Source organism: Formica exsecta, unplaced genomic scaffold (genome assembly GCF_003651465.1).
Source record: "Formica exsecta isolate Colony F162 unplaced genomic scaffold, ASM365146v1 scaffold43, whole genome shotgun sequence".
NCBI lineage: Eukaryota > Metazoa > Arthropoda > Insecta > Hymenoptera > Formicidae > Formica > Formica exsecta.
The window spans coordinates 326384-344876 of record NW_021851539.1 but is presented as its reverse complement, the minus strand read 5'-3'; the positions used below and the strand labels follow the sequence as shown (position 1 = coordinate 344876).

At 35.0% G+C, this 18493-nt stretch overlaps 2 protein-coding genes across 7 annotated transcripts in view; one reads left to right on the top strand and one right to left on the bottom strand.

Moving 5' to 3' along the window:
• Positions 1–442: 442 nt before the first annotated feature.
• On the bottom strand, positions 443–10926 carry LOC115240441 (zinc finger protein 723-like). 6 transcript variants are annotated; one of them, XM_029815581.1, is made up of 10 exons: positions 10459–10926; positions 10077–10164; positions 9739–9849; positions 9322–9531; positions 8889–9234; positions 8497–8589; positions 8136–8222; positions 6824–6982; positions 6389–6692; positions 443–6302 (listed from the first exon to the last, which is right to left on the bottom strand). In XM_029815581.1, exons 2-10 carry the CDS (start codon positions 10143–10145, stop codon positions 6002–6004), a joined length of 1680 nt encoding a protein of 559 aa, XP_029671441.1. In that variant the 5' UTR covers positions 10146–10164; positions 10459–10926; the 3' UTR covers positions 443–6001. The 6 variants fall into 6 exon arrangements, with proteins under 6 accessions (XP_029671441.1, XP_029671438.1, XP_029671439.1 ...); XM_029815578.1 differs by having other exon boundaries at positions 8889–9531; XM_029815579.1 differs by having other exon boundaries at positions 8889–9528.
• A 5239-nt stretch (positions 10927–16165) lies between these two features.
• Positions 16166–18493, top strand: part of LOC115240438 — a 19054-nt gene continuing 16726 nt past the window's right edge. The window contains 1 exon segment of the mRNA XM_029815575.1: positions 16166–17364. The gene's annotated coding sequence lies outside the window, so the exon portion shown is untranslated.

Sequence of the window (18493 nt, the reverse complement as noted above, 5' to 3'; positions counted from 1 at the left end):
TTAATTAATTTAACTTACAAATTTTCGGACGCCCAAAAGTCAATTTATAAATTTTATTCATCATTTAGAGTGAGGGAGCACTCCTTAATTAAAAAGTATAAAAATTTCAATCTTTTTGAGCGCCTTTTAGATATTTTTTGGAGAACAATGTGTAAATTTGTTATTTTCTATTTCAAAAAAATTTTTGTCTTGAGGTAAAATAGCTAGTAAAATTGATTCAAGTTTACATATCATTTTCTTAAGTGAAATTTCCTCAACATACATTGCAGATAAAGATTTGTTATCTTATAGTCGCAAGAGATTAACACATATTTAATTATTTTATAATAATTCATCTCTCAAAATTCCGGACAATGAAGAGTTCATCGATTTCCAGTTGCACTCACATGCGCAATAAGCAGAACAATTATCGATACGTCGGGTTTGTTGCATCTTAAAAAAAAAAAAAAAAAAAAAAAAACAAATAATTCTTTTCACCGATATCCGCAAATTAAAAAAATTCTTGATAGCTGAATCGAAAAAGAGAGATAGATAATAGAAATGGAGATAGAGTGCGATAATGAGAGAGGATGATTTAACTTAAGTAACGCATTATAGATACATTTTTGTCCTACATCATTGTGTTATATGATACAAAATAGTCGAATTAAATGATTTTAATAGACGCGGATTAAAAAAAAATTAAGATATACCACATGTATACAGGTGTATACACGTGATATCCAATGTATTTCTGTAAAATTAACATAGTAAGAATACCGACGGGTAATCGTAATGATGGCATCCTATTAACGAAACGGCTCGTTTCTTTTCCACTTCGCTCGTGCGCGACATTTTTTTTTTTTTAACATAATAACAAACAAATTGCTAAAATGTTTCTCGAGGGATGAATAACGTTAAAGCCCACGTGTCGTCGTATTCATACGATAATGCGTTATAGATTAGCTTAAAAAATTGCAAATTTGTCCAAGGGTCTTTAATCTTTCTTATGTTTTACGAGAGGCCATTTAATCCTAATTTACATTTCATCGCTCAGAGCAAGTAACGATATCCACAATACTCAGTATCCGGGTATCGCCTTTACAATCGTTACGCTTAATCGTACGATATAAAGAACAGATAATTTATTAGGAACGTGTTTTATTATCAAAAATCACTACGATCGTCGTTATACTGTCCACAGATATCTTATAAATTAATCCAGCGAGGCGTGACAAATTAATCTGCATATAGCATGACCTCTTTCATTCGTACATGATGAATACTCAAATTATTAATTATCAAATCAATCGAATCGGATAAACTGCTACTAAGATAAAAATAGTACGACACTTTAGTGGAATGGAAATATATAAATTGGACGCAGACATGTTATCGTTAGTTTGCATAAATATAAAATTACAGTACGCGCAAAAAAAACACAGCTGACATTTTCAGGCCTTTAAAAGTTTCGTGCTGGAAAAAAGAGTCGAATGCTTGAAGGGATTTCGGGGATATCTTTGTGTAAGAGGTATTCTTCTGGGAACGCAAGTTTTCCGTTATCGGACAAATAAAAAAATCGTTTTTCATAAAATCTCATCGCCCCGAAACCTCGACCCTTAAAAATAAGAGTGCAAAAATTACAGTTGAACCGCGATTTTGCTCGTTTACGTTTGAAGATTCTTACAATTACATACGGACACGATAATAGCGATAAAATAATGGAAAAAGATATTTTCAGAATCTCTATACGTAGAGACATTTTTCTCTCTTGTTTTACAAACGTACGTACAGTGAAATCGCAAAGTCTCGCCGAAACCAGAGTATACATACGCGTGGTATTAAGGAAGACGCTTCCAGACAATTTTGATTCAAACGGAAGCTCTAAGTTCTTTGCCTATGAAATATTATCTCGGAATACGCGGAATTGCTGCGGGAGGATACACCACCAAAAGTCGTTTCTTTTCGATTGCTTTAACTAAATTGTTTGGCAATTACAATTAGTAATTTGGCGAAATAGAAATGCATTATTGGAAAGATTGATCTCGCGTTTATAAAAAATATATTTACATGATGTGACTGTGTGGAAAAGTAAAATAATAAGTCTGGGAACAGCGCGATCCGTATCTCCTGCAGCAACTCTCGACAAACTACTTAGAATTACTAACAATTCATAATTATACTCGTACACTTCGCTCTGGCATTATTCGATTTCTACAATTCTTCTCGGTTAGTTTCTTTTTGACATAGGTATAAGTATAAAAGTATTTTCGGAAAAGGGCTCGCGCTTACATTAACGCAAAGTATTCGCTCGTGAACAGCTCTAGGAGTATATTTGTCTGAAGACGCTTATTAAGCCGTGTGCTACTGTAAATTTGACCATCGGATCACAGTTTTGATAGAGATAGTGAGGTAATCAAAATAGAGGCTTTTCCCAAAAATACGATTTTATGTGGAATATTAATTGAAAACGTGTCAGATTGCACGAGGGGATAATTTGTATTATCGCTATCGATCGCTATGACACCCCACTTTTATTAGTCTTTTATATCTTCCTTTATCAGTCGATTTTAGCCTTCCTATTCAATTTTCGAAATATTTTGTAATGGTAGCATTTTTATATACTCTTATTATGTCTATCTGTGGATTGATATAGACATAATTATGTTCAAAGATGAGTGATCATAGTCAAAAGTTTTTGACTCCATAGCGCAATAAAAGTATATGAAAAAAATTCTATATTTGAATAAGTAATTAACGTGTTATATATATGTGTGTACATGATGTTGCAGATATATGTATATTCTTGTACGTGAGAGGGAAAGTTTTCAAAATTCGTTTAAAAGCAGCAAGAGGAACAAAGATATAAAAGATTTCTCTTGATTTATATATAAAATAAAATAAGTAGTTAGATAACGAATCAAATCTTCTACGATATCAAATTGTTTAATTAACTGTTACATATAAATAATCGAATAACAGAAAATCACGAAAATTTGAGATATTTTGAAAAGTAATCTCTGTAATAAATTGAACGACTAAACGTCTATTATAAGATGACATTGCAGATATTTCCCTTTATCTTACAAGACAATATAAGGACGATTGGTAATTGTGAAATGTATGAAAGCTGCTTCAATGTAACCCTCTCTCGATTATACATATGTTATTATAAATCATTCGCGAAAAAGTAAGTACGCAACGAACGAACGAAAAGTTTTCGAATTTTAATAACAAATACGAATATTCGTTATTAAAGTTTCGAGAAATCCACAATGGATAAATTTATCCCAAATGAATAAATTTGATTTGACATGTGGATTTTTTCGAAACTTTTTCGCTATTCGTTCATTCATTACTGTACATCCTCCTAAAGAAATTCAACAATTGTAACAATACTGTTTACGCGTGCAACGATTGCGTTTACTCTAGCGAATATACAGAATACTGAAGAGTGATGTTTCTGTTTTAATAAAATTATTTAGAGGATGAGTTCTCTCTATCAATAAATGTTAAGAAAAAAAAGGAAAATTGTCGTGATTTTTTGCAAAAAAATTCAAGAAAAATCTAAAAGATGGTCTTTATTTTTGTATGTCGATATTTTATCAAAATATAAAGATTCTTCTAACGGAAAATTTTTTCTTTTTTTTTTCACAATATAGAAAGAGAGAACAAAAAATGCCGTCCCATAGCAAATCTTACGATGCTGCATTATGTGCTGATTATGATTCATATCTTTAACTTATTATTAGGTGATAATTTAATCTGTAACTCACCAGTTTTTTGAGCGCATATATCATTACACTTTCTCTCTAGTCTTCGACCGTATTACTACAGCTTATCTCATGCATTATAATATAATTATTTGCCGTTTTTCCTGCACTGTGAAAAAACTGCAAATGAAAATGTAACATAGAATGCTGATAAATTAATTGCTGGCTCATAAGTCACGGCTTAGATACAGCTCTATTCTAATCCCAATAAACCGAAAATAAAGATAGGAAATTCAGCGCATAAAGTTTCTAATCTAATCGAAAAAATACTGTAACAGGTATTATGATCATATGAAAGTAAAATTATGTAATTGCGTACCTTTATTTTACAAATTAATTAGTAAAACAAAGAAATATTCCGAATTCCGTACAAAACTCGAGCAGCGAGTTTGTTGACAATCACATAGATTTATAGTGGCATGTCTCATAATACTCTGCGAAAATGTAATAAATGTGATCTTGTATAAAAAGAATTATTTTTCAGGGAATCTTCAAGCCGCTTGTGTTTATTTCCTTCACGATGCGTTATAAAATCTTTTCTAAAATTATACAAAAGGGAGATAATGCGTAGTCCCCTTTCTCTCCCCGATAATAAACTTGGAGTTTGCAAATAAAGATGCAACAATAATTAAATGACAATAAAAAAAGCAATGCTCGCGAAACAATTGTAAGAAAAATCATCTAACGATGCTCTCGAGAGGGTATTCAAATAACAGCTTTGAAATCGATATACATATATCGTGACTTGTGTACTTTATAGCACGCAAGTCACCAATCATGAATGTATGGAGCTATCAATGTACAATCTATTCGTTTGGTGATCCTTGATACTTAAAAGTAGCGACGGTGCGGGATCGCTTTAACAAGTGGGGATATAAAAATTAATGTATATCTATATATTTATATATTTATATGTATAAGTAATATCCTAGCTCGGCTATTTGTCGTTACAAACTAGTAACTATTCATCAACTAATATATTCATATAGTTCGCGGCCTCTTAAAATTATAAAACGGATTAGTCTGCCCGTCGATATTCACTATTATTATTGCAGCTTCAGCGAGTTATATAGGTATGCCGCACTACTCTTTCGCCGCTGTTATCGTGGTCGTTGTTATCATCATCTCGGTAATGCGATGCTTTCTGATCCCGAATGACTGGACGGAAGAGGGCTCGCACAGATCGCGATGTCGTTCCGTTCCACGCTATCGGCAGTTAAGCGCCGTTGAAAATTCTCTGTTCATATATCCATATTCTGGCGTTCATACTCATCAGATAAATAATTTTTGCAGTCAAAATTGAATAAAGATTTCACAATACTAAAATCTTTAAATATAATTTTAAGCATTGAGGTGACGCGCGAATGATTTATCCTCACATTGGTATCATGTAAAAATTGGAAGGGCCGAGGTTTGGGCATTGTACGGGCAATCTTTTTTTTTCCTTTCATTTAAAATTATATTTTTAATTTACTGAAAAAAAACTTAATACCTCATACTTGCGCTTCTTATCGCCGAAATACACGCCGCTGCAATTGTCTGTTATTACAATCATTCAAAAGTACATTTTGTCGTCGATCTAATCGCAAAATTTGTCAAAACTATTGCACAATGCCATTTACGGAGTTATGAAATGTTGGCAAAATATCTAGCAATTTTGTTTTTAAGGACAAATCAACGATTATTGCATATAAGAAAGAATGATACGATTATACAATTACATTTCCCGTTTCATTTTTAAAAAACTAATATATATGAGATACACTGCGCGATACGATTCAATTATTCTTCCACCTTTTCGAAAGACAAAATATAAAGGTAGACGTATTTTTCTATTACTTCACAAAGAGACTTCGTTGATCTTGGCGGTTGGGGAATCGTCCGATTATATTACGAGCCGAACTCTTCCGAGGACACATTCCACGAAATTTTTCACTCGCGCAATGTCGCAGAGTCTTTCTGTCCATTTTTTCCCTTTTTTTTTTTTTGAAATTTTTATCCATATCTATATCCAAACTACTGATAGCCACCAAATATTCTTTCATAGAATTCGAGTCATCGCACACGAGAAAAAAAAGAGACGCACTGCTCGATCACTCATGTTGGACTCACCTGATTCTTTTAGGATACAGTCCTCAATATCATACATTCATAGATTTCGCTTTTTTTCAAGATTAATATCCGTTTAAAAAAAAAGATTAGAAAAGTTAACCTCTTTACCAGCTCCTGAAAGGTATTCTCTAGCTGAATCATTTAGGCTCTGGGAAGGCCACCTGACACTTGTAGACCTCGTCGAGCATCACTTGACCTTGCCCTTGGCTGACGGTGACGGGAGTGGTCGCGTTCACAACCACGACTTGGCCTTGTTGCGCCTGCTGCGGCTGTTGCTGCTGCTGCGGCTGTTGTTGTTGACTACTTGCGTTGGCTTGCTGTGCGTTAGCCGGATTATTAGCGTTCTGGTTTCGCGCCGTCTGACCGTACTTTTCATGAATTGCACGGTGACGCTTGAGCGCAAAACGATCGGAAAAACCGATCTCGCATATATCACACCTGAGGGAACAAAATATTTAATTTCTTGTGCAATCAAAAATACAAACAAAATACTTCAATAATCCAAATTCCGAACACGAGATTACCTGTGTGGCTTTTCGCCGGTATGAACTTTTGCGTGATTCTTGAGGTGTGTGGCTTGATTGAAAGCGGAACCGCAAATGTTACACCTGTACGGCTTTTCGCCAGTGTGGATTCTTCTATGATTCCAGAGCGTCGAGTGTCTGGCGAATGTTTTCTCGCAAACCTCACACTGATACGGTCGTTCGCCGGAATGAATTCGCTCGTGATTCTTCAAATGTGGACTTTGCGAAAATTGCATACCGCAAACGCTGCATTTGAACGGTTTCTCGCCAGTATGAACTCGTCCGTGATTTTTTAAATAGGCAGCTGGCGGAAAAAAGAAGCGCGATAACAATTTTCGTCATAAAATAAGCTTATATAAGCTGATTAGTCATTACACGTAGAAACGAGTATACCTCATTATCATTTGCGGTTTACACAATTCTTTATTTACTTACCCTTTGCAAATGCTAAACCACAAACTTCACATTTAAATGGTTTGTCTCCCGAGTGAAGTCTCTTGTGGGACCAAAGCGAAGAATATCGAGAAAATGTACCGTCACAAACGTTACAGTGAAATGGTTTCTCCGCCTGATTCTGACTGTTTTGTTTGCCACCTGAAATTGAAAATATAGACAAGACTTTAGTTTTCCTCAAAGGGCCAGTTCTACAAAAAAGTGATAAGCTCGAAGTTCATTTATGAAAAAACTATCAGTCTACGCGATGCAAATTTGTTTATGGTACTAGTATTTACTTTTTTCATACATTCAAAAAAGGGATAATGTATACATATGGAATGTGAAATCACCAAATGAAATAATTAAATGTAACAATTGTGTAAAATTCAATCATGCAGGCTATTGTAAAAGTTAGTGCACTATAAGAAAATCTGGATGCCACAAGAGAGCGATATGAAACTCTGTGGCTTTGTTTCTATCACGTGTCTATGAAAAATGATTTCTAATGGGCCATGTCGCGAAAGAATTGAAAGAATCGTAAATGGCTGAACGGAAATTTATCAGTATAGCTTATCTTCTATATAGAAAACGTTACAATGTAAGATAAATTTATAAAACTGTCCCTTAGGGGATTTTATTCTGTGCCATCGTCCTTAAATTTAGATGTCAACAGTTCTACTAAAAAAGAAAAGAAAAAATAACTAAAAAAATAATTAAAAAAAAAAAAAAATCACAACCAGTTTGAAATCTGTCATAACAATATTAAATAAAGACATATTAAAAAATAATAAAATAAAAAGAAGAAAGAGAATAATAGAATAATATATTTTCCATCTACAAAAATATACATGCAAGCAAAAATAATATTAAAGAAAAATAAGTAACATTAGACTCAATGTTTAGAAAATATCAATTTAGATTCATCGGTATACATTTCTTTGATATATTTATTGAAAATGCTCAAAAGTTTTCATTTTGAGTAGTTTTAATAAATATGTCTAGTAAAAAAGCTTTTTGATTGATTTAAATTAATATTTTTTAAATGCTAGTTTGAGAGTCGGTGAATTTGTATAATCTATATTAAATTAATTTCAATATATTTCTTTGTACAATGTAATTCAATATTTTTCTATATAAATCATAAAGATGTCGGCGCGCTGTTGATTCAAATAGCAAGAAATCTGTGCAAATACTGAATATATCGCGGAGAATTAATTTGAATTATTACTATCCAAGAAAGACAATATTACTGAAATATTAATCAAAACAGATCCCATACTCTGTGTGTTGACGATAATTATGTCCGACTTACTTCCTATGACGATACGGCCTGTAGCCTTGCAGCCGCCACACTTTGCGAGGGAACTGATTCCGGAATCTAGTTTTTCGTCGTGTTTACCTACCATACATCATCCGATGTACGATCATGATAATAATGAAACGTATGGATGGGAAAGGATGACCAAAAATCTGAACAAGATGTTGCTGATACGTATATAATAGCGCGCCTGCGTATCGTTTATGACGATATGCTTGTATCAATATCAAAACTTGAATCTAAGTTCAAGAATTTAAAAGGAAAATAACGCCGCATTTTATCAGCAACATCTTTGGCCTATCAGCGGTATCAAATGGCCAATCAACAATTAAAAATTAGCAGCACTGATACTTACCAATAAAAATAATCCCGGTGCCATTGCACTTGTGACACTTGGTGACACTGGTAACACCCCTCCGTTTCACAGGATGATGACCAGGTTTGATAGCTGCACAAACAAATGCATATCTCTATTTATATGTTGAATAAATTTCGCATATCCGACTATAGGTGATATCGCAATGGCAACAATTTGCATTACAACTAAAGCAAAGTTCACGAATAATTGTATTCTAGGTGTGGTATGGATTATAATACATTATATTTGTAATGATAACATTTTTAGTAATAATTTTTAGTGTAAAATAATATCGATTAAATCCTTTACCATTACATTGCCATTGAAATCAATGATATCACTGTGAAACAAACACACTAACTACGATTGAAAATGATTGCTAGACATACTCTTTTTAACTTTAGTTGGATGATGTTCGCATGGGTCCTCACTGCCACAATCTTCACAGATTTGCACCTTAGGTTTCTGATGCATGTTTGTTTTGTGACTTTTTAATTCTCCCGGTAATGCAAAACACGCTCCACAAGTGTCACAGGTGTATGGTCTTTCTGGCGTGGTGGCGACAGTCACTGTTGTCGGTCCTTGTACTACAATCTGCTGTGGCTGTTGCGGCAGATTACTGTTGGGTGTCGCGTTGTGAATCCGTTTGTGATGTTGCAGCAGGCTCACATGGCCAAAGACCAGTCCGCAAATGTCACACTTGAAGGTCGCATTGGTGGCAGCGGCAATGCTCATCTGATTCAGTAATGTGTTATAACCAACAGGTTGCACATCGAAACGATAACAACCCTTGTCGTCGGCGATTGCACTGATTGTGCTCACCGCGTTTGTTTGAACCTTCTGCAGCATGTTGACGTTGTAGTAGAAAGAGGAAGGGAACTCGGAAGTGGTGGACTGTTGTTGCTGCTGAGACTTGTCCTCCTTCTTGTCAGTGACATACATCTGCTGAGACTGCTGCTGCTGCGACTGTTGACCCTGCGCAGCAGCTTGCTGTTGCTGGATCTGTTGTGGGTCAAACATTGCTGTTTGCTGCTGTAGAAAAACGTATTTATACAGAGCGTACCAGATTCAACATATAATTCTTTCTCGTAAAAGTCTTGTCCAAAAATTTTTTTTTGCTGTTGTAAAAAAAAAAAAAAAAAAAAATCATTTAAAACGATTAGTTGAACAGAGAAAAAAGCAAGTTTATTTCTCTATTATATAGTTTTTATTCATTAGGGAAATTAATGACGAACAAACCTGTCTCTGATCTCCGTAACTCGAATTGCTCTGCTCTGTCTGAGTAAAACTGTTAGTCTGCTCCGTTTGAGTAAACATGGAACACTTCAATGGCTGCTCGATCGGTTGACTCTGTTGGTTTAGAGAAACTCGTTAGACAATATTTTAATATCAAAGATACAATAAAGAGAATAAGAGAAATTATATTACATTAAGTTCATATTTGCAATATCTCAAACACGAGTCTCAAATGCAAATTACATATTTATAAAAATCGAATTAAACCAGTACTTGATCATTGTTCGCAAACATACACGCTTCCTCGCTTGTCATTAATTTGCCTTGCACGCGACGCATACCTGCTGTATTTGATCAGGACGGGTTGTGTTCAACCACACCACGTTGTTGCCATTTGATTCTAGGGCCATTGATGTATTGCCTTTGACCCTGCACAATCAATAGGCAGTCATTGTAAAAACTATCGGCTTAAAAAGCGAGAACGTGCAAGGTATGCGAAAAGCAACAAGGAAGATTCTACCCTAAGCGAGGACGAACCCCCTGATCAAAGCCACGTCAAGAGAAAGAAAAGACGCGGCTTTGACGCGATGGACCCAGCAGGAAAGTGCGATGCGAAGAAGACGAAAGGGAGAAGAATAAATCGACTAGCGAACATTCGCGCCTTCTCATTTCGACGCGCGCGAAAACGTATCACTTATCCGACATACTGATAAACATACTCACGTGTGATAGTCCGACGAGCCGCGGGGTTAAAAGTCCGGCTGCCGAGTGGTAACCGATGATCCTCTAGTTGCCATGACGGGGATGATGCAAAATGCCGCGCGGTGGCTTACCCCGAGGACGATCTCGCGTAGGGTCTCGGGTTGTGTATGCTCGACTCGCGTTCAACATCTACGGAGGAAGAGAACCGAGTACACAGGGGCGGGGGGAGTGGGGGAAGTAGTGGGTGTTCTTCCCCTCGTGTTGTGCCGCGCGCGCGACGCTCTCTCGTCGTTGCGGAGAGCTCGATCGGTCCACGCGAGAAATCAATGGCGTTCGGCAAGCGTTTTCAACAGACGCTTCCTCCCGGCGTTAGGTCCCGGCGTTGGGCCGCGTCATCCAAAATCGTGATCCGCGTCCGGATCGCTCGCTTCCAACTCCCGCCTATCTACCTGGCTTGGCTTGGCTTGGCTTGGCTTGGCTTGGCTTGGCTTGGCTTGGCTTGGCTTGGCTTGGCTTGGCTTGGCTTGGCTTGGCTTGGCTTGGCTTGGCTTGGCTTGGCTTGGCTTGGCTTGGCTTGGCTGGTTAAGCCTGGCCGCTCTCGCAACGCTTCGGCACGCGGTCGGAGCGCGCGCGAATAATCACCCCGTCGTAATCACACGCTTGTCAACCAGCAGTGTTGGCCCGCGCAAATCATGGTCGGCTGCGTAGAGCGGCGCGGTGGCGGTTGCGGCGACTGTAGGTACGAAGCGCGCGGCCGCCGCCGCTCCTCCTCGTCGTGTACGTCGTTTTCTCTCTGTCGCTCCCCTTTCACCCTCTGTCCCGCTTCCTCTCTCGCGCGCTCGCTCTCTGTCCGTTTCGCCGATGGCGGGTATAAAACTGCCGAGCACGATGTTATACGCAACTGGACACGACTCGCGGCTTTTATCCGTGGCACGGGCTAGGCCGGGGCGCGATATGGCTTACCGTGCGTGCGACGCGTTAACGAATGTTCGCGGTGGCCATTACACGCGCGACGAGGACAACAATGGGCGACACGGAAAGCGCGCTGTCCCTGTCTTCCCCCCTCCCCCTTCCCCGCCGCTCCCTCCGACGCTGCCTTTTTCCGAAGAGTTTGCGGGCGCCTACCGTTAGCGCAGCCGTTGCTCCCGCCAAGGTCGCTGTTGCGGCCACGCTCGTAATACAGTACAGCCGAAGGAAATAAAGCCCGGTGGAAAGACGCTCCGTGATCGCAAACCTTTCGATGGCGATTGGCCAATCAGTGCGCGCGTCCCTACGTCGATGCGGCGACCAATCGGTGCGCGGTAACGCGCGCGCCGATTGGCCGCCGCTGTTAAAGGCCTACGTTCACGGAGAGTCTCTCTTCAGATCTATTTCTTTCTCAGCACTGTGTGTTACGCTCCTTACCTGTCTCACGTACAATGAAATAAGTGTATATTCGGAATTTTTGGAAGGAAAGAAAGAGGCAGAAGGATGAGAAGAAAATATAAAATTTGTAATTCTAACAGGAACACGAATCTCTTTTATCTTTGCAAAAGTTGTTCATCCCGCGCGTTGAAGCGTTGCTCTTTATACAGGTTTGCTCTTTTTACACTTTCTACATTTACGACTTCATTTCTTTTTCTGTTCAAAGAGTATGAATGTACGCTCTCATACTTTGTTTTGGGAAATTTTTAATGGTTTGATAAATCAGCTGGTCATATAAGCTTATTTTTTTCAAGTCTTTTTATTATATTTTGTATTAATGGCTATATTCGACTAAACACAAGAAGCAAAGATCTTTTTATTTGAATTAGTCAATCAAGCGCTTTTAATATATTGGCGCTTATAACACTAACAATAAGTTGAACGATTCGACAACAGATGGAGCCAATATTCACTAATTAATGTTCATTTAGATCGTTTCCGTTTTATACTTTCTCATATTACGATCTTTTTTTGCATACAGGTAATTTTGTCTTTATTGAAATCAAATATTTTCATTATTGTTCTTCGCTTATTACTATGTGTATAAAAGAATTAGTATAAAGATTATTTTTTATATACAAGTAATCTCTCTTATATATTTCTATATAACTTTTGATATTGATTAGTTTCATTATTGCACTTTCGGCCATTGCAATTATTGCACATTATTATTATTAATGTAGTTATATATGTATAATATTTATTTTACTCATATGTATATTTATTCTACTCATTTATCTTAATTTTTTTTATTTTCCTTTTTTTAATTAAGTTTAAAACGTTTTCATTAATTATTAATAAAAATTAATTTTTATATTTATTTTGTTCTGATATTCTAATTATCTAATTTTAATTATTTATTTAAATACAATATTATATTACTGCTGCTCATTATTCTCGTTGCTTTAAATAAATTATTATAATTATCAATAGAAAATTTTCGTTTATTTAATTTCAACAATTAAAAAGGTTAAATACACATATGGAAATAAGTGAAATTTTTTAAAACAGATTTTGCAAATGAAAGGAATAATGATATCCTAGAAAATCTTGTAATGTAATATCTTTTTTTTGTAATCAAACTAAGTCATAATCAAGAATGAAATTATATTTAATCTCAAACTTTATGACGCCGTTTTTGAAGTTTTTAAGGTATAACCGATTCATGTGTTACAAAACTTGCGTTATTTTTATCACAAAGGCGACACTTCATTTTTTCTCTTCTTGCCGATGTTGATGATTTCGAAAGCGGTTATTTTAGGCATGCTTTTTGCGGTTTATCTTTTGTTTCTTAAATCTCGGGGATGAAGTAAAACGCGATACAAATTCCAAAAGTTAAGACTTATTTAAATATATATATATCATAAATTTAGCGCGCGATTGCCATTTTTTTGGATTCTGATAAATATATATCGGATAAATATAGTTAATCGGCGTTGAAAAAAAATGCATTTATAAATAAACGTTCTGATCATCGCCTTCGCGCGTCGCGAATATTTTTTGAATCACTCGTTATTTCGAGTCCCAACCCTTTGTGCTCGTATGTCGCCAAGTCGAAAAAGAGTCAGAGATTATTTTTATTCGTCAAATTTTTATAAAAAAATCTACGAAATGTCTACAGAGACTTGTAATGTTTTGTAAATAGAAAGAATCGTATATTTAGAGAAAAATAATTGCACCGTCATAGAATTATTCTCATAAAATTTTCTAAAAAAAAAATTATTGTATACACCTAATAATCATGCATCGTCACGAGCCTGCAAGAACATCAGAACGTGAAAGCAATAACATATATGTTTTTTCCAGAAATATAAAGTCGAAAAAGTATGTTACGTCTCATATAGCACAGAACATTGCAGCAACATTGCGGCAATGTTCTGTGCTATATAGGATATGGCATGAATGTTTACATCTGTCTGACTATAGTTTCGCATTTTCACTGCGAAATAAATGAAGCGATGATATGCGTCGAGTGCATGTATTTTTCATACTTGCCGATGGTAGCATTCAAAGCGCAAAGTTATCCGTAACAAATACACGCATTTATCTTTGTTCTCGTTCGAGTCTTCGATATTAAAAAAGCTCGTGTTCGATTTTTTTTATTCATTTTTTATTTACTCTTCTATATATCCTAAGTTCTTTTCCACGTGATAAATTAAAATAATTTTGCACACTATAGTTTACATCTATTACTATAAACTACAAATATTGCTCACTATGAATGTCCATTTACTACTAAAGATGATTATAGTAATATGGAGTGTTCATTTCTCTTAATGTTAGTTTGTATTATTTTTCAATGACAAATTTCTCTTGAAAGTTTTATGCGACCTAACCACATATACTAGAAATATAGCAAAGTATTCCTTTTGGCAAATTTGTTTCTTTCTCGAGAAATGTCGGAGATGAAAGCTGAAACGGCAGCGAAAAATCAGCGAGCATTCTCGACGAAATTTTATAAAGTGATAAAAAAAGCATCATCTCTTACGAGAAAGTGACCTTCTGTCGTACAAAAGTTTTTGAATATGTAACAAGGAATATAAATTCATCAATTCTATTTTAAAATGTCATTAATTTAATTTAAAATGTGTTAGTATAGTCTTATGATAAATTAATTTTAGAATCTCATAATAAATTAATTTTTTAGGTTCGCGATCAAAAATTAAAGTGAGGCATTCTATGAATATCAATTCTGCGTTTTGAGGATTTTAATGGACTTGGAAACACACGGAAAAATGCAAAATGCATTCACCGAATCCACTTTTTTTCATTCGGGCAGCAGCATTTGTTATTACGGTTGAACTCGATAAAAGGTATGTCAGTTTTATCGTAAAAGTCAGTTTGATATTCATTTGTAATGTCTTAAACACATACGAATGTTCGGCGACAGGTGTATGTAACGAATGAATTAATATACTCGTTATATTCTTCAAGACGCAATTATTCTTTCCTCTTCAATTAACGTCATTTACTAGACTTGAGAAAATACAAAAGCGCCTTTTCATTTCGCTTTTCGTGTGAATCATTTATTTCTAAAAATAAATTTCCATCGTTAGCTTTTTCTCTGAAATGACATTGATCGTCGTAAATCACTCGATGAGTCACTTTCTCTGGTCCGATTTTCGTCTCGATTCTTCGAGACACATGTCCTCAAAGTTGTATTACTGGCATTCGTGTTAATCTTCCGGTGGCTATTTCCACGAATATAAATGATGGCAAGCTCGATTGCGATTATGACTCGTTTCGAAGGTTGTTTCGTACATTATGTGATATTACGGGCAAGATCCGCTAATTTTATCATTATCACGCAAAAAGATACAGCAATCAATTGATTGTAAATCTACACACGAATTTGATGTAGTCAACTTTTCAAAAAATTAAATGCGCATCGAAAATTGTATATCTTGAAGTTATATATTTTGTGAATTTTTTTACCGCTCAACTATTGTCTTGAAATTTAATAAAAAATTTATTTTAGATTATTCTTTTTTCAATATCTTTATAACTTTGATATATATATTCAGCAGATATATTAAATAATATATAAATAAAAAATATTTGAAAATATTTGATATTTTTTTAATATAAAAATAATGATGCAAATTTACAAAAGAATTTATAACAACGCGGCAAAAGATAAAAATGATATAAAATGATATGAAAAATCGATATAGTCTGATAAAGCATTAGATAATATCTTGTGCTTCCATCTTGTATCAAGTTTGCTCAATTTTATAATAATTAGCGTTATTATTAATAATTGCAGATTGGTAATTTCTGCATTAATTCCGGATATTATACTCTCGTCCATTTTTATATTATTTTTTATTTTTTTATATTTTTTATATTATTTATTTCTTCCAAAAATAAAAAGATAATATTTTTCTACGCGTAAAAATTCCATGCGGTCGGGAAATGCTTTTTAATTACGTTGAATAAACATATGAAGAGGTGAGGTTGATGTGTTGTTTGCATTCAATTAAAATGCTAACTGCACAAAAAAAACGAAGGAATATTTCCTTGTGTCCTGGCGAAATATCATAGAAATGCTCGTATTGTACGAGAATCATTCGGAGGANAATTATAATTTACTTATAAAAAATAATTATTAATTAATAGAGTAACTAAATACAGTTGGGAATTCGAGAAAACTTTGTAGTACATTATTTTTGAGCTTTATATATATATATATATATGCAGTTAATACGGCCCTGCGATCGTAGCGTCGGTTTCAAAGCGATCCGAGTTCCGGCTCCTCAGTCGGCGTCGCGACGCTGCCGTCGAAGGGACGTGGGAGATGTTAAACGTTAGCACCTGTAGGCAGCATCCGCTCTTATCCGGTCGGAAACGAAAATTAAAATATATAATTACTGCGTCTTATAGTAATTTCCGATTCGATCAAAGTTTGAACGAATTAAGCCAAAAAAATTGTACGACGACGAACTACTATTCTTCTAGCTTCTAGATTAATCTAGAATATATTGTGAAGAGATCTTATAGAATAATGGCATCATAGAGATGCCATCAGATATAAGAAAGTGTGTCAAGAGAACGATTTCAGAAACTTCGGAGAGTCTTGAACGCAACCGATATCAGGATGACACGCGTTATTAAACCGTCATTGCATCATTTCCGGATCACGGAACTCGCTGGGATGATAGAATAATTGAAGACGTTCAACCTGTTTTTTTTCGCGTAGGCGGCCCTTTTCTTTCAAATGCTGTGGAAAAGGATAGCGCGAAGGAAGAGAGAATATTTTATTCGTCCTTCGATCGACGTTAAATTACTAACGAAGCCGCGGATTGCCGAAGGAAATCGAAAGAGATATGCGTTGAGCAAGTGGGAAGGGACATCTCCTTCGCCGAAGCAAATATCACGACGAGAACATCCCTTAGTAATTTTCTCCCGTTCCTCGTGAATGACTCTATTACGCGAAGGGAAAAGAATGATTGTTTTGATGTAGTCTTATTTGAAAAGTGAAGAGAGAATTTTATTAAATGTAAGGGCAAAAATATATATAATAAAATACACTATAAAATAAAATAATGTAATTTCATATAAATGAAATTAAATATAAGAATAAATATTATGGGAGTGCAAGTATGTTGATAGTGTACGTACATTTTTATGTGAAAATTGTGCAAAACGTATTTAAATATGTGAAAGTAATCGCGAGGAAAGTGCATTTATCTGTTTAGTGAAAAAGTGATATGATCAATCTAATACAATTTTCTGCAGCAGACGATAACTTGATAAAAAATACCATTTCGAAGAATCAGTTTTGAGCGAAAAGATAAAAAATAGGAAAGACAGCATCAACTTGTATTGTAGAAAAGAAACGTTTATATGTTCGCCGTTGGTTGGTGATAAATCGATAGCAACAGTCGATTGGTTCCTAAAGGGGTGAAAGATCCCTTTCACGGATGCAATATCTTTTATGACAGTTGTATCGATAGGTCAAATGTGAGATTTTATATATTTGATCCACTACCGCACCTTCTTTATAAATTAAAATTATAAATCACGACATGATAAATCAGATTATCACGTATTTGCCTTTGCTTTATCACGCTTGATTAATCGTGTATAATTATTTTGTTTGTATAAACAGTAATTGTTTTATAAAACATTTTTATGTTATGCACATAGAGGAAAAATTTTTTTAAAAGTGCATATATTTCTCGCACATATCTCGATCTGTAATGATAAATTAAAATCGGAAATAAATTTTTGTAATTTAATAGATTACTAATTCCGATTAAATATCGATAAAATTTTGAATGTTTAAAAATTATATTAAATTAATACATGACTTTTTATTTTTCATAATAAAAATGTAAATACTCATATGAATTTGCTTTGCACATTGAAATGTATAGAACGTTATTAGTAATTGGAAAATGTCAGAGAGGATTTTCTATGCGACAATATTTATCTACATAACATTTCATTACCGACACGTTCTGTAATGTGGCATCGCACACATTATCGTTTATGTTACTCAATGCTTGAAACATTTGAATTTTAAATGTCGAAGTATATATAGAATATCGCTTTAATCGTAATCACGTAGTGTGTTTTCGCTTTACATATATTTCTTTACATCACGTGTATTATATACTTTTTCAAATGAGATATGTAACAATATAATTATGGAGCACGGTTGTGCAATCGTAGAATGTACTCTCCCATTATCCGTTACGTCGAGTGGTTCGCACATACTCATACTATTTATTGCTAGAATCCCATCCGGGGTCGTCGACCTTATGGTTAGTGTCGTGTCGGCCGAATAATTTTAGATAGAAACAGGATTCGGATTACAGGAGAGAGTGCAAATTCGAGATCACAAGGAAAATACCTGGCGAGGTCAAGATCAATGAATACCTACAATTGGCACACTTCTCCATGATCATCGTTCGCGCGTTGATTAACTTGAAATTAATATTTTTTTGCGAATACCGGATTATTAGAAAAGATATCTCTCGAATATACCTGCAATAATATTCTCTTTGAATATTTAAATTTGTATTTTTTTTGAATATCTAGTTTAATATTTTTTGTAGAAAACTTAAAAAAATTAATGTTTTTTTAA